The sequence below is a fragment of the Apodemus sylvaticus genome, chromosome 1, assembly GCF_947179515.1.
Source record: "Apodemus sylvaticus chromosome 1, mApoSyl1.1, whole genome shotgun sequence".
Classification (NCBI taxonomy): Eukaryota; Metazoa; Chordata; class Mammalia; order Rodentia; family Muridae; genus Apodemus; species Apodemus sylvaticus.
In genome coordinates, this window is record NC_067472.1 from 99,810,549 (window position 1) to 99,824,355 (window position 13,807).

General features: G+C 38.5%; 1 protein-coding gene across 1 annotated transcript; it reads right to left on the reverse strand.

Moving 5' to 3' along the window:
* Positions 1-12,883: 12,883 nt before the first annotated feature.
* Positions 12,884-13,807, reverse strand: LOC127680199 (olfactory receptor 2D3-like). Its single transcript, XM_052175766.1, has one exon. The coding sequence runs from the start codon at positions 13,805-13,807 to the stop codon at positions 12,884-12,886; it is 924 nt and encodes a 307-aa protein (XP_052031726.1).

Genomic DNA, 13,807 nt, shown 5'->3' on the forward strand with positions numbered 1-13,807 from the left:
TCTTCCCTCCATCCATTCTCCTATCTTTCCCCCACCCTTTTCTCTGTCCTGGTACTCCCCTACAATGCTGGATCAAGCCTTTCCAGGATTAGGGCCCTCTTCTTCCTTCTTCATGGAAATCATTTGATATGCTAATTGTATCTTCAGTATTCAGAGCTTCAGGGCTAATTAATATCCACTCATCAATGACTGCATTCCATGTGTATTCTTTTGTGATTGTGTTACCTCGCTTAGGATGATATTTTCCAGTTCCAAACATTTGCCTAAAAAAATCATAAATTCATTGTTTTTAATTGCTGACTAGAACTCCATTGTGTATATATACCACATTTTCTGTATCCATTCATCCACTGAGGGATATTTGAGTTCTTTCCAGCTTCTAGCTATTATAAATAAGGCTGCTATGAACATAGTGGAGCATGTGTCCTTATTGCAAGCTGGGGAATCCTCTGGGTATATGCCCAGGAGTGGTATAACAGGGTCCTCCAGAAGTGTCATATCCAGTTTTCTTTTCTTTTTCTTTTTTTTTTTTAACTTTTTTTAATTCGATGTATTTTTTATTTACATTTCAAAATGATTTCCCATTTTCTGGCCCCCCACTCCCCGAAAGTCACATAAACCCCCTTCCTTCCCCCTGTTCTCCCACCTACCCCTTCCCACTTCCCTGTTCTGGTTTTGCCCTATTCTGCTACACTGAGTCTTTCCAGAACCAGGGGCCACTCCTCTGTTCTTATTGTACCTCATTTGATATGTGGATTATGTTTTGGGTATTCCAGTTTTCTAGGCTAATATCCACTTATTAGTGAATGCATACCATGATTGATGTTTTGAGACTGGGTTACCTCACTTAGTGTGATGTTCTCTGGCTGAATCCATTTGCCTAAGAATTTCATGAATTCATTGTTTCTAATGGCTGAATAGTACTCCATTGTGTAGATATACCACATTTTTTGCATCCATTCTTCTGTTGAGGGATACCTGGGTTCTTTCCAGCTTCTGGCTATTATAAATAGGACTGCTATAAACATAGTGGAGCATGTATCCTTATTACATGCTGGGGAATCCTCTGGGTATATGCCCAGGAGTGGTATAGCCGGATCTTCTGGAAGTGAGGTGCCCAGTTTTTGGAGGAACCACCAGACTGATTTCCAGAGAGGTTGTACCAATTTGCAACCCCACCAGCAGTGGAGGAGTGTTCGTCTTTCTCCACATCCTCACCAACACCTGCTGTCTCCTGAATTTTTAATCTTAGCCATTTTGACTGGTGTAAGGTGAAATCTCAAGACTGTTTTGATTTGCAATTCCCTAATGACTAATGAAGTTGAGCATTTTTAAGATGCTAATCAGCCATTTGAAATTCTTCTGGTGAAAATTTTTTATTTAGCTCTGTACCCCATTTTTTAATAGGGTTACTTGGTTTTCTGGGGTCTAACTTCTTTAGTTCTTTGTAAATATTGGATATTAGCCCTCTATCTGATGTAATTTGTTGGTTGCTGATCTGTCCTTTTGATGGTGTCCTTTGCCTTACAGAAACTTTGTAATTTTATGAGGTCCCATTTGTCAATTCTTGATCTTAGAGCATACGCTATTGGTGTTCTGCTCAGGAACTTTCCCCCTATACCGATGTCCTCCAGGGTCTTCCACAATTTCTTTTCTATTAGCTTCAGAGTGTCTGGCTTTATGTGGAGGTCCTTGATTCATTTGGAGTTGAGCTTAGTACATGGAGACAAGGATGGATCAATTCGCATTCTTCTGCATGCTGACCTCCAGTTGAACCAGCACCATTTGTTGAAAAGGCTATCATTTTTCCATTGGATGTTTTCAGCCCCTTTGTCGAGGATCAAGTGGCCATAGGTGTGTGGGTTCATTTCTGGATCTTCAATCCTGTTCCATTGATCCGCCTGGCTGTCAATGTACCAATACCATGCAGTTTTTAACACTACTGCTCTGTAGTATTGCTTGAGGTCAGGGATGCTGATTCCCCCAAAAGTTCTTTTGTTGTTGAAAATAGTTTTAGCTATCCTGTTTTTTTTTTTGTAATTCCAGATGAATTTGAGAATAGCTCTTTCTAACTCTATGAAGAATTGATTTGGGATTTTGATGGGTATTGCGTTGAATCTGTATATTGCTTTTGGCAAAATGACCATTTTAACTGTATTAATCCTGCGGATCCATGAGCATGGGAGATTTTCCCATATTTTGAGGTCTTCTTCCATTTCCTTCTTCAGAGTCTTGAAGTTCTTGTCATACAGATCTTTCACATGTTTGGTAAGAGTCACCCCAAGGTACTTTATACTGTTTGTTGCTATTGTGAAGGGTGTTATTTCCCTAACTTCTTTCTCAGCCTGCTTATCCTTTGAGTATAGGAAGGCTACTGATTTGCTTGAGTTGATTTTATAACCAGCCACTTTGCTAAAGTTGTTTATCAGCTGTAGGAGTTCTCTCATGGAGGTTTTCGGGTCACTAGAGTAGACTATCATGTCATCTGCAAATAGTGATACTTTGACTTCTTCCTTTCCAATTTGTATCCCTTTGACCTCCTTATGTTGTCTAATTGCTCTAGCTAGAACTTCAAGTACTATAATGAAAAGATATGGAGAGAGAGGACAGCCTTGTCTAGTACCTGATTTTAGTGGGATTGCTTCAACTTTCTCTCCATTTAGTTTGATGTTGGCTACCGGTTTGCTGTGTATTGCTTTAACGATGTTTAGGTATGGGCCTTGATTTTCTGTTCTTTCCAAGACTTTTAGCATGAAAGGGTGCTGAATTTTGTTAAATTCTTTTTCTGCATCTAGTGAGATGATATTTTTTTCTTTGAGTTTGTTTATGTAGTGGATAGCATTGATGGATTTCCTTATATTGAACCACCCCCGCATACCTGGGATGAAGCCTACTTGATCATGGTGGATGATCGTTTTGATGTGTTCTTGGATTCAGTTGGCAAGAATTTTATTAAGTATTTTTGCATCAATATTCATAAGATTAATTGGCCTGAAGTTCTCTTTCTTTGTTGGATCTTTGTCTGGTTTTGGTAACAGTGTAATTGTGGCTTCATAGAATGAGTTAGGTAGAGTTCCTTCTGTTTCTATTTTGTGGAATGGTTCGAAGAATATTGGTGTTAGGTCTTCTGTGAAGGTCTGATAGAATTCTGCACTGAAGCCATCTGGTCCCGTGCTTTTTTTGGTTGGGAGACTTTCTATGACTCTTTTTATTTCTTCGGGTATCATGGGATTGTTTAGTTGATCTATTTGATCCCGATTTAGTTTTGGTGTTAGATATCTGTCTAGGAAACTGTCCATTTCCTCCAGATTCTCCAGTTGTGTTGAGTATAGGCTTTTGTAGTAGGATCTAATGATTTTTTTAATTTCCTCAGTTTCTTTTGTTATATCTCTCTTTTCATTTCTAAGTTTGTTAATCTGGATACTGTCTCTGTGCCCTTTGGTCAGTCTGGCTAAGGGTTTATCTATCTTGTTGATTTTCTCAAAGAACCAGCTCCTGGTTTTGTTGATTCTTTGTATGGTTCTCTTTGTTTCTACTTGATTGATTTTGGCCCTGAGTTTGATGATTTCCTGCCTTCTACTCTTCCTGGGTGAAATAGCTTCTTTTTGTTCCAGGGTTTTCAGGTGTGCCATTAAGCTGTTAGTGTATGCCCTCTCCATTTTCTTTTTGGAGGCACTCAGGGCTATGAGTTTTCCTCTTAGCACTGCTTTCATTATGTCCCATAGATTTGGGTTTGTTGTGTCTTCATTTTCATTAAGTTATAAAAAGTCTTTAATTTCTTTCTTTATTTCTTCCTTGACCAAGGTATCATTGAGTAGAATATTGTTCAGTTTCCACCTGTATGTGGGTTTTCTGTTGTTTTTGTTGCTATTGAAGACCACTTTTACTCCATAGTTATCTGATAGGAGGCATGGGATTAGTTCGTTCTTCTTATATTTGTTGAGGTCTGTCTTGTGACCAATTATATGGTCGATTTTGGAGAAGGTATCATGAGGTGCTAAGAAAAAGGTATATTCTTTTGCTTTAGCATAGAATGTTCTATATATATCTGTTAAATCTAATTCGTCCAAAGCTTCAATTAATTTCACTGTGTCCCTGTTCAGTTTGTTTTCATCATCAGTACATTGAGGAAAGTGCAGTGTTGAAGTCATCCACAATTATTGTGTTAGGTGCAATGTGTGCTTTGAGCTTTAATAAAGTTTCTTTTATGAATGAGGATGCCCTTGTATTTGGAGCATAGATGTTCAGGATTAAGAGTTCTTCTTGTTGTAATTTTCCTTTGACCAGCAAGAAGTGTCCCTCAGAGTCTCTTTTGATGACTTTGGGTTGAAAGTCAATTTTATCTGATATAAGAATTTCTACTCCAGCTTGTTTCCTGAGACCATTTGCTTGTAAAATTGTCTTCCTGCCTTTTACTCTAAGGTAGTGTTTGTGTTTGACCCTGAGGTGTGTTTCCTGTATGCAGCAAAATGTAGGGTCCTGTTTATGTATCCAGTCAGTTAGTCTATGTCTTTTTATTGGGGCATTGAGTCCATGGATGTTAAGAGATATTAAGGAATAGTGATTGTTACTTCCTGTCATTTTTTGATGTTATTTTTTAAATTTGATTGGTTAACTTATTTTGGGTTTGATGAAAGAAGGTTACTATCTTGCTTTTTCCAGGGTGAAGTTTCCCTCCTTGTTTTGGTGTTTTCCTCCTATTATCCTTTGTAGGGCTGGGTTTGTGGATAGATATTGGGTAAACTTGGTTTTGTCATGGAATATCTTAGATTCTCCATTTGTGGTGATTGAGAGTTTTGCTGGGTATAGTAGTTTTGGCTGGCATTTGTGTTCTCTTAGAGTCTGCATGAGATCTGCCCAGGATCTTCTAGCTTTCATGGTCTCTGGTAAGAAGTCTGGTGTGATTCTGATAGGTCTTCCTTTATATGTTACTTGGCCTTTTTCTCTTACTGCCTTTAATAATCTTTCTTTGTTTAGTACATTTGGTGTTTTGATTATTATGTGGCGGGAGGTATTTCTGTTCTGGTCCAGTCTGTTTGGAGTTCTGTAGGCTTCTTGTATATTCATGGGCATCTCTCTCTTTAGGTTAGGAAAGTTTTCTTCCATAATTTTATTGAAGATATTTGCTGGCCCTTTCAGTTGTAAATCTTCACTTTCATCTATGCCTATAATCCTTAGGTTTGGTCTTCTCATTGTGTCCTGGATTTCCTGGATATTTTGGGTTACAAGCTTTTTGCATTTTGCATTTTCTTTAACTGTTGAGTCCATGGTTTCTATGGTATCTTCAGCATCTGAGATCCTTTCTTCTATCTCTTGTATTCTGTTGTTGATATTTGCATCTATGTCCCCTGATTTCTTCCAAAGGTTTTCTATCTCCAGAGTTGTCTCCCTTTGAGTTTTCTTAGTTGTTTCTACTTCTGATTTTAGATCCTGGATGGTTTTGCTTAGCTCCTTCACTTGCTTGTTTGTGCTTTCCTGTAATTCTTTAAGAGATTTTTGTGTTTCCTCTTTCATGACCTCAACCTGTTGACCAAAGTTCTCCTGTATTTTCTTAAGTGATTTTTGCATTTCCTCCTTATTGGCTTTTGTATTCTCCTGAATTTCTTTCAGTGGTTTTTGTGTTTCCCTTGTAAGGGCTTCTAACTTTTGATCCATTTTCTCTTGAATTTCTTTAAATATGTCCTTCATGTGTTCCTGTACCAGCATCATGAGCAGTGATTTTAAATCCAAATCTTGTTTTACTGGTGTGATGGGGTATCCAGGACATGCTATTAAAGGAGAATTGGGTTCAGATGCTGCCATATTGCCTTGATTTCTGTTAGTGATGTTCCTGCGTTTGCCTTTTGCCATCTAGTTCTCACTGGTGTTAGTTGGTCTTGTCAATGCTGGACTCACCAGTGCAAGCTTCTTCTTCCCATGTGGCCTCTGGTGCACAGCTGACCTCCTGTACTGCCTGGAGACAGGGTGCTGTGGCCCAGACTGTTCAGATCCCGAAGCAGACTCCTGAAGGCTTCCACAGGGACCTGCTGGACTCACTAGAGCACACCGACTCCTCCCAGCTGGCCTCCCGGGTGCCCCTCTTGCCTCTTGCAGGACCTAGAGATGTGGAGTTGCAGCCCAGGATGTTCTGGATCCCGAAGCGGAGATCTGAGGGCTCCTGCAGGAGGCCCCAGGACTGGAACACAAGCTCTGTGCTGCAGGAGCAAGCTGTGTGCTCCCAGTCTGCTTTTGTGTGCACACCAGGTCTCTTGCACTTCCTGGAGACCGATTGCTGTGGCCCAAGCTGTTCAGATCCTTAAGCAGTCACTTGAAGGCTCCTGCCAGGGCCTGCTGGATTCACCAGAGCACACTGATTCCTCCCAGCCAGCCTCCCGGATGCCCCTCTTGCCTCTTTCAGGACCTGGAGATGTGGTGTTGTAGCCTAAGCTGTTCTGGATCAGGAAGCGGAGATCTGAAGGCTCCTGCCAGAGGCCTCAGGACTAGAACCTAAGCTCTGTGCTGCTGGAGAAAGCTGTGTGCTCCCAGTCTGCTTCTGGGTACACACCAGGTCTCTTGCACTTCCTGGAGACTGTGTGCTGTGGCCCAGGCTCTGAGATCTCGCTAGCTTCTAAAGCATGTAAAGACTGGGTGATTTATGGGAACAATGATAGAGAATGAAGATAATGTAAAAGGATGAAGTTCAGCAAGCTGTTTTGATCTTAGTGGGACATTTGAACTTCATAATGCAGATCCGAGTTCACACAACAGAATGTACAATGCGTGCTTAGTCACTTGTTAGAAACAGTGTTTCTTAGCAGAGAATGAGGTGAAATAGATAACTTCTGAATTTCCCTTTACACATCTGATTGCCATGCAATTATTTTTAAATTAACTTTTTGGTTAGCATAACAAGCTAGCCTTTTGTTAACATATCTATTACCATGTTTCTTTTTAATAACTAATGTGATGAAACAAATGAAAGTACATGAAAAAGAAGCAAGAAAGTAGGAGAATGGCAAAAACAGAACACAGAACAATGTATGTGTATGTGTGTGTGTTTGTGTACATATATATATATCATTACACTTTGTTCCTGTTCATGCCTGCACTGCCCTCCACATCTCCCCTCTTGTCCTTGGTGGTTCTCTTCCTCCTCTTAGGCCTTGCTGGATACTCATGATCTTCTTACTGCAGTGACTTCAGCACTTCTGCTCTGCCTGACCATTTACATTTAAGGATTTTTTTTAAAAATGTTTGCTAATTCTTTTTTTATTCATTTATTTATTATATGTAAGTACACTGTAGCTGTCTTCAGACACACCAGAAGAGAGCATTAGATCTCATTACAGATGGTTGTGAGCCACCATGTGGTTGCTGGGATTTGAACTCAGGACCTTTGGAAGAGCAGTCAGTGCTCTTAACTGCTGAGCCATCTCTCCAGCCCCGCTAATTCTTATAATATTGATTTTCTTGTTTGGATTATTCATCTCTTCTCTTATTAGTATTAGTGATTTGCTATTTTACTGCATTTTACACAACAATTTACTCTCTGTGTTTCAATGATCTCTTCATTTTATTTATTCTTTATAGTGCTCTCATGACTAAAACTTTGTTCTTTCTGTGTTTATTGTTTCTTTGTACAATCTGTAAAGTTGGCATGATTTGTTCATAAATCATGAACAGTGTTAGTATGTTCTTAAAGCATCTTGTCTTTTTGTCAGCTTTCAAATATTTATTTTTTTAATTAGGTATATTTTTATTTACACTTCAAATGTCCCCTTTCCTGGTTCCCCTCCCCCCCAAAATCCAGTAAGTCATCTCTCCTTCCCTAATCAACCATCCCTGATTCATTGTCCTGATATTCCTCTACACTACAGTATCAAGTCTTTCCAGGACCAAGTGCCTCTTCCCCATTTGGTGTCCAACAAGATCATCCTCTGCTGCCGATGTGTCTGGGGCCATAGGCAACTCCAAGTGTACTCTTTGGTTGATATACCTATGTGGGTTGTCATTTATTTACAGGGATTTAGCTATATGTTTTCCATGCTTTAAGGTTGCTAATAAAAGATCTGATGTCTTTACTTTTGTAAGTAAGTTGGTGCTTTTTATCTTAAAACTATTGCTATCATTTCTTTGTTTGTGATTTTTGACATATTGACTATAATATGCTATCAAGAGGTTCTTCTTGGCCATATCTCTAGGATTTTAAATGCTTCTTCTATTTGGGTATTTTTTTGCCTAGACTATGAAAATTTCTGTCGTTGCACTGAATTGGTTTTTCATGACTTTAGTTTGGTTTCTTTATCACAGTTCAGATTGCTTCAACAAAATACCTTTGGTCATTATTGAGGAAATAGTATTTCTTTGAACTTGCCCTGCATGTCTGACATTCTTTCTTTGGCTGGGTTGAGCCCTTTGGCTACACTTTCACCAGAATTTCCATTTAATTCACTGTGTTGTTTATTTCTCATATTTATATTAATTTTCAAAGTCTGTTTTCATATGAACATTTCTTCCAAATTGGTGATAATTTCATTCATACTATTAATTTTCACATCCATTCTACTGACTTTTTCTCTTTGTTGCTCATTTTTTTTCTCCAGAGGCAGAGTTGATTACTTTATTTATTTACACTTAAATTCTCTTGGGTCACAAAAAATTTTTACAAGTAAATATTTGAGCTCTCCATCTATTGTATCTATTTCAGTATATTTAAATTAATTGGTTCAATAATTACGTTTTAGAGCAATTATGTTTCTTTTCATGATTTGCATGCATGTTTCCTTCATTTATGGACTTATTTTGTATACAATGCATTTTGGTCACATCTTTCACATTCCCTAACTCTTCCCAGGTCCTCCATACATCACTACCCATCCAACTTCATGTTTTTCTCTCTATGTCTCTGTCTCTCACACAAATACAACCCCACAAATATCAAAATGAACAAGCAAACAAAACCCCAAAAGACAAAACATACCAAATTCAAACCAAAAACACACACAAAAAAAGCTTGGATTCCATTTTGTTGTTGTTGTTGGCAGTCAACTACTCTTGAACATAACCCCTGCTGTGGATTGCAGTTAATAAACCCAAAGACACTCTATTGGAGATCAGACCTCAAAAGAAGACCCAATACCAATATTTCTCAAACTATTCCATAAAGTAGCAACAGAAGAAACACCACCTAATTAATTCTATGAAGTGACTGTTACTTCCTAAGGTTTAGATGAGTGTATTTTATTTAGAATGTCCACAGAAGTTAGGTAGCTACTAAGGGTCCAAAGGAAAACAGAACTTTCCAGGAAGAGGAAATAGTACATAGTGATATAAATGTGAAAATGTTATAAAGGTATTAATCTTTCTGCAGAGAAAGATTAAATGGTTAAGGGAATGGAATGGTAGGGTCAAGATGGGAACAATGGGAGTGACAACAACTTCAAAAAGGTCCTTTGAAAAGCCTTCCCTCCTCCCTCTCTCCACGTGGTCATGGCTGGCCTCTACTTCTCTTCTCTCTCTCTCTCTCTCTCTCTCTCTCTCTCTCTCTCTCTCTCTCTCTCTCTCTCTCTCTGCCTCTAACTCCCATCCTCTGCCCTGAATAAACTCTATTCTATACCAAAAAAAAAAACACATGGAAGCCAATCATTATAGAACCTTTTAAAAATATGTACACATATAAAAAAATTTAAATAGAATTAAAATGCAATGTGGAAAATAATACCCCATCTAGACATCTTAAGCAGTCATGGGAAATTCCTGGTGCCAGGTGTCAATTCTTAGGACAACGAGGTCTAATGGATCTCCCAAACATTACAGGTTACTACCAATTCTTTTGATTACCCTGGGCAACCTAATGGTAAGGCCATGTTGCTGGAGACAACACTTATTTATGTCATTAAACATGAAGAACAAGGTGGTGTTCAAATAGAAGCTTCTCTCCTGCTAACTAACATTCATGCTGCTGCAAGGTACTATTCATGATATTAGAGAAGAAAACTAATAAACGTTATAAGATCTAAAACCCAAGAACTACAGTGGTGTCTTGCCTACAAAAATACTTGTGCAATAGCGTCATAAATATGACAGTAACCAACTATTTTAAATATTATATTTGAGGCCCAAACCTTAAGATGGAGCCCATACCTGACACTGCAAACAAATGGCCAACAACCTGAGACTAGATATGTCTTGGGCCCAAGAAACAACTACTACTATATTGTTCTGTTAAATGACCATAATAATTAAATGATTCCTAATAATACATTGTATGTGTTTTATATTGTGATTTGTACATAAATGAGTTTGGATTCAGTTTTTTTTTATTCGATATAATTTATTTACATTTCAAATGATTTCCCCTTTTCTAGCCCCCCCCCCACTCCCCGAAAGTCCCGTAAGCCCCCTTCTCTTCCCCTGTCCTCCCACCCACCCCTTCCCACTTCCCCGTTCTGGTTTTGCTGAATACTGTTTCACTGAGTTTTTCCAGAACCAGGGGCCACTCCTCCTTTCTTCTTGTACCTCATTTGATGTGTGGATTATGTTTTGGGTATTCCAGTTTTCTAGGTTAATATCCACTTATTAGTGAGTGCATACCATGATTCACCTTTTGAGTCTGGGTTACCTCACTTAGTATGATATTCTCTAGCTCCATCCATTTGCCTAAGAATTTCATGAATTCATTGTTTCTAATGGCTGAATAGTACTCCATTGTGTAGATATACCACATTTTTTGCATCCACTCTTCTGTTGAGGGATACCTAGGTTCTTTCCAGCATCTGGCAATTATAAATAGGGCTGCTATGAACATAGTAGAACATGTATCCTTATTACATGGTGGGGAGTCTTCTGGGTATATGCCCAGGAGTGGTATAGCAGGATCTTCTGGAAGTGAGGTGCCCAGTTTTCAGAGGAACCGCCAGACTGCTTTCCAGAGTGGTTGTACCAATTTGCAACCCCACCAGCAGTGGAGGAGTGTTCCTCTTTCTCCACACCCTCTCCAACACCTGCTGTCTCCTGAATTTTTAATCTTAGCCATTCTGACTGGTGTAAGATGAAATCTTAGGGTTGTTTTGATTTGTATTTCCCTAATGACTAATGAAGTTGAGCATTTTTTAAGATGCTTCTCCGCCATCCGAAGTTCTTCAGGTGAGAATTCTTTGTTTAACTCTGTACCCCATTTTTAATAGAGTTGTTTGGTTTTCTGGAGTCTAACTTCTTGAGTTCTTTATATATATTGGATATTAGCCCTGGATTCAGTTTTAATTGGGAGTCTCTTTAGTAAACAGCACTCTTTGAGGGGCTTATTTCCATGTGCCACAAAGAGAGTGGGCAAAACACAGTTGTAACAGCATCACTAACAAACCACAGAAATACAGCTCCTCAGTAAATCAACTCAGTAATATATTACCAGTGACCATAAAAGAAAAAAGTCTAATTATGACATGGTATAGGAAAAAAGTTATGAATCATTTTTGCATAGATTTAGAAGCAGTAAATGAGTGTTAATAAACAAGGAAGGCATAGAAGGCCACAAAATAGAGGAAGGTACATGCGCTCACAAGATCATATCCAACTGTTACTCTGCAAATCAGTCCTGGATGAAACTTGAAGGACCATAAGGAAGGAATAAGAGAGAACATAAAATTTATGAGTAATTCAGGAGGATGAAGAATAGTTAACCTCAGTGAGGCAAGAATTATATGAACTATGAAATAAAAGTCTGTTGATAGTGGCAAATGGAGAAGCTTTTTCTGAAGGAATTCTCAGCTTCATAATACATTATAGGGTAAAAGGCTGTTTAAATAGTTTATTCACAACATTATTGACCTTAGCAAAAACTATGATAGCAAAATAATGCAGTCATATAGATATAGACTTTTAAATGTCTTTAAAAGCAACCCCTGGGTATTTACTTGAGTGATAACAATTCTATACATCACAGAGATGGTTGTCTATTGATATTTTTGTAGCACTGTTCTCAATGGCTAAGTTATCAAACCAAGTTGGGTGACCAACAAGAGATTGAATTTAAAACAGGGTGCATATACATAATAATAATTTATAGCATTTAGAAAAAAATGGGTAGAGAGACAGTCACTGTAAGCAAATTAATCCATTTTCAGAAAAATATTTTTGTCTTTATTATTCTCAGATACTACTTTAAAAAGTTATTTATGGCTATATAAAAGTGAAAATGATTCTTTGTAATAGAACACAGGGGAAATGTGAGAAGAGAAATACACAAAAGTGTATTGAGGTTTGTAAGAAGGTCTCAATGTAGCCTGTATCTTTAATAATTCTTTATGTCAACTTAAAGATTAATAAAACAAAATCCCCAAATAATTTTATTATTTGTTTTTAATATACTTTCATCTGTTTGCAATGCTAATAAATGTTACTTAAAAAATTGTAGGGGATGGTAAAATGAAACAGATGTGTCATATCTACACCCCCAAATTCTATGAATGTGCCTCAAAGAAATCTTCGAAATATAATTGAAAGAAATGACTATGTACCCATAAATACTTGTAATGGTTTTGACGTTCTATTCATGCTTGCTGACATACACTCGGCTACCTAATTATGTGAATTTTGTTATTGACTTGTATGACTTAATGGAGAAAAAAATTCCTTTGCTATTTCTCCTCTCTCATCCTTTCCATTTTCCTTTCTTCCTTCTTATGCCCACATCTACTCACTAATTTGTTTTCAGTTACAATTTTTAACTTTAATTTAATTTTATTCACATAGCTATCAAGCAGAAAAAAAATAAGATAAATAGGAAGATCTGGGAGAAAAGAGTAAAAGAAAGAAAACATTATTTTAAAAACACAAAACAAAAACAACTCCCACCTGTTTTCTATTCACACAATGGCCAGCACAATTATGAAACACTCCAAACATATTATTTTGTAGTTATTCTTCTGAGAGCCCCTTTCACATCCTTGTTTCTCAGGCTGTATATGATGGGGTTCAGCATCGGGGTCACTGCAGAGTAGAACACTGAAATCATTTTATCCTTTTCATTCATTATCTTGGAGTTAGGTCTCATGTAGGCAAATATTCCCGAGCCATAAAAGAGGACAACAACAATGAGGTGGGAGCCACAGGTAGAGAAGACCTTGAGCCTCCCCTCCCCAGACTGCATCTGAATCACAGTGGAGATGATGTTCCAGTAGGAAGTGAGGATGAGGGAGACAGGTGCTAGGAGGATTACCACGCCCATTGCAAAGATGGTCATTTCTGTGCTGTAAGTATCTGCTGAAGCCAGCTTTAGGAGGGCAGGAGGTTCACAGAAAAAGTGGTTAATGACATTGTTTCCTCGATAAGGAAGACACAATGTGAATGTGGTATCTACCAGGGACACAAATGCACCACTGGCCCAGGACCCTGCTGCCAAACGGACACATACCCAATGTGTCATAATGGTTGAGTAGTGCAGAGGCTTGCAGACAGCCACATAGCGGTCATAAGACATCACTGCCAGCAGTGCACACTCTGTGCATCCTACCAGAAGCAACACGACTATCTGTGTGGAGCATCCAGCAAAAGAAATGGTCTTTCTCTTCACCAGGAAGTGAACGAGCACCTGGGGCACTGTGGTAGTGGAAAAGCAGAGATCAGCAAAGGACAGGTTTCTGAGGAAAAAGTACATGGGGGTGTGGAGTCTGGGATCTGCATGGATGAGCACGATGATCAGCAGGTTTCCCAGCACAGTGAGCAGGTAGATGAGGAGGAAGAGGAAGAAGAGCAGGACTTGGGTCTGTGGGTCCTGTGAGAGGCCCAGGAAGATGAATTCTGTCACAGAGGTTCTGTTGTCTTCACCCAT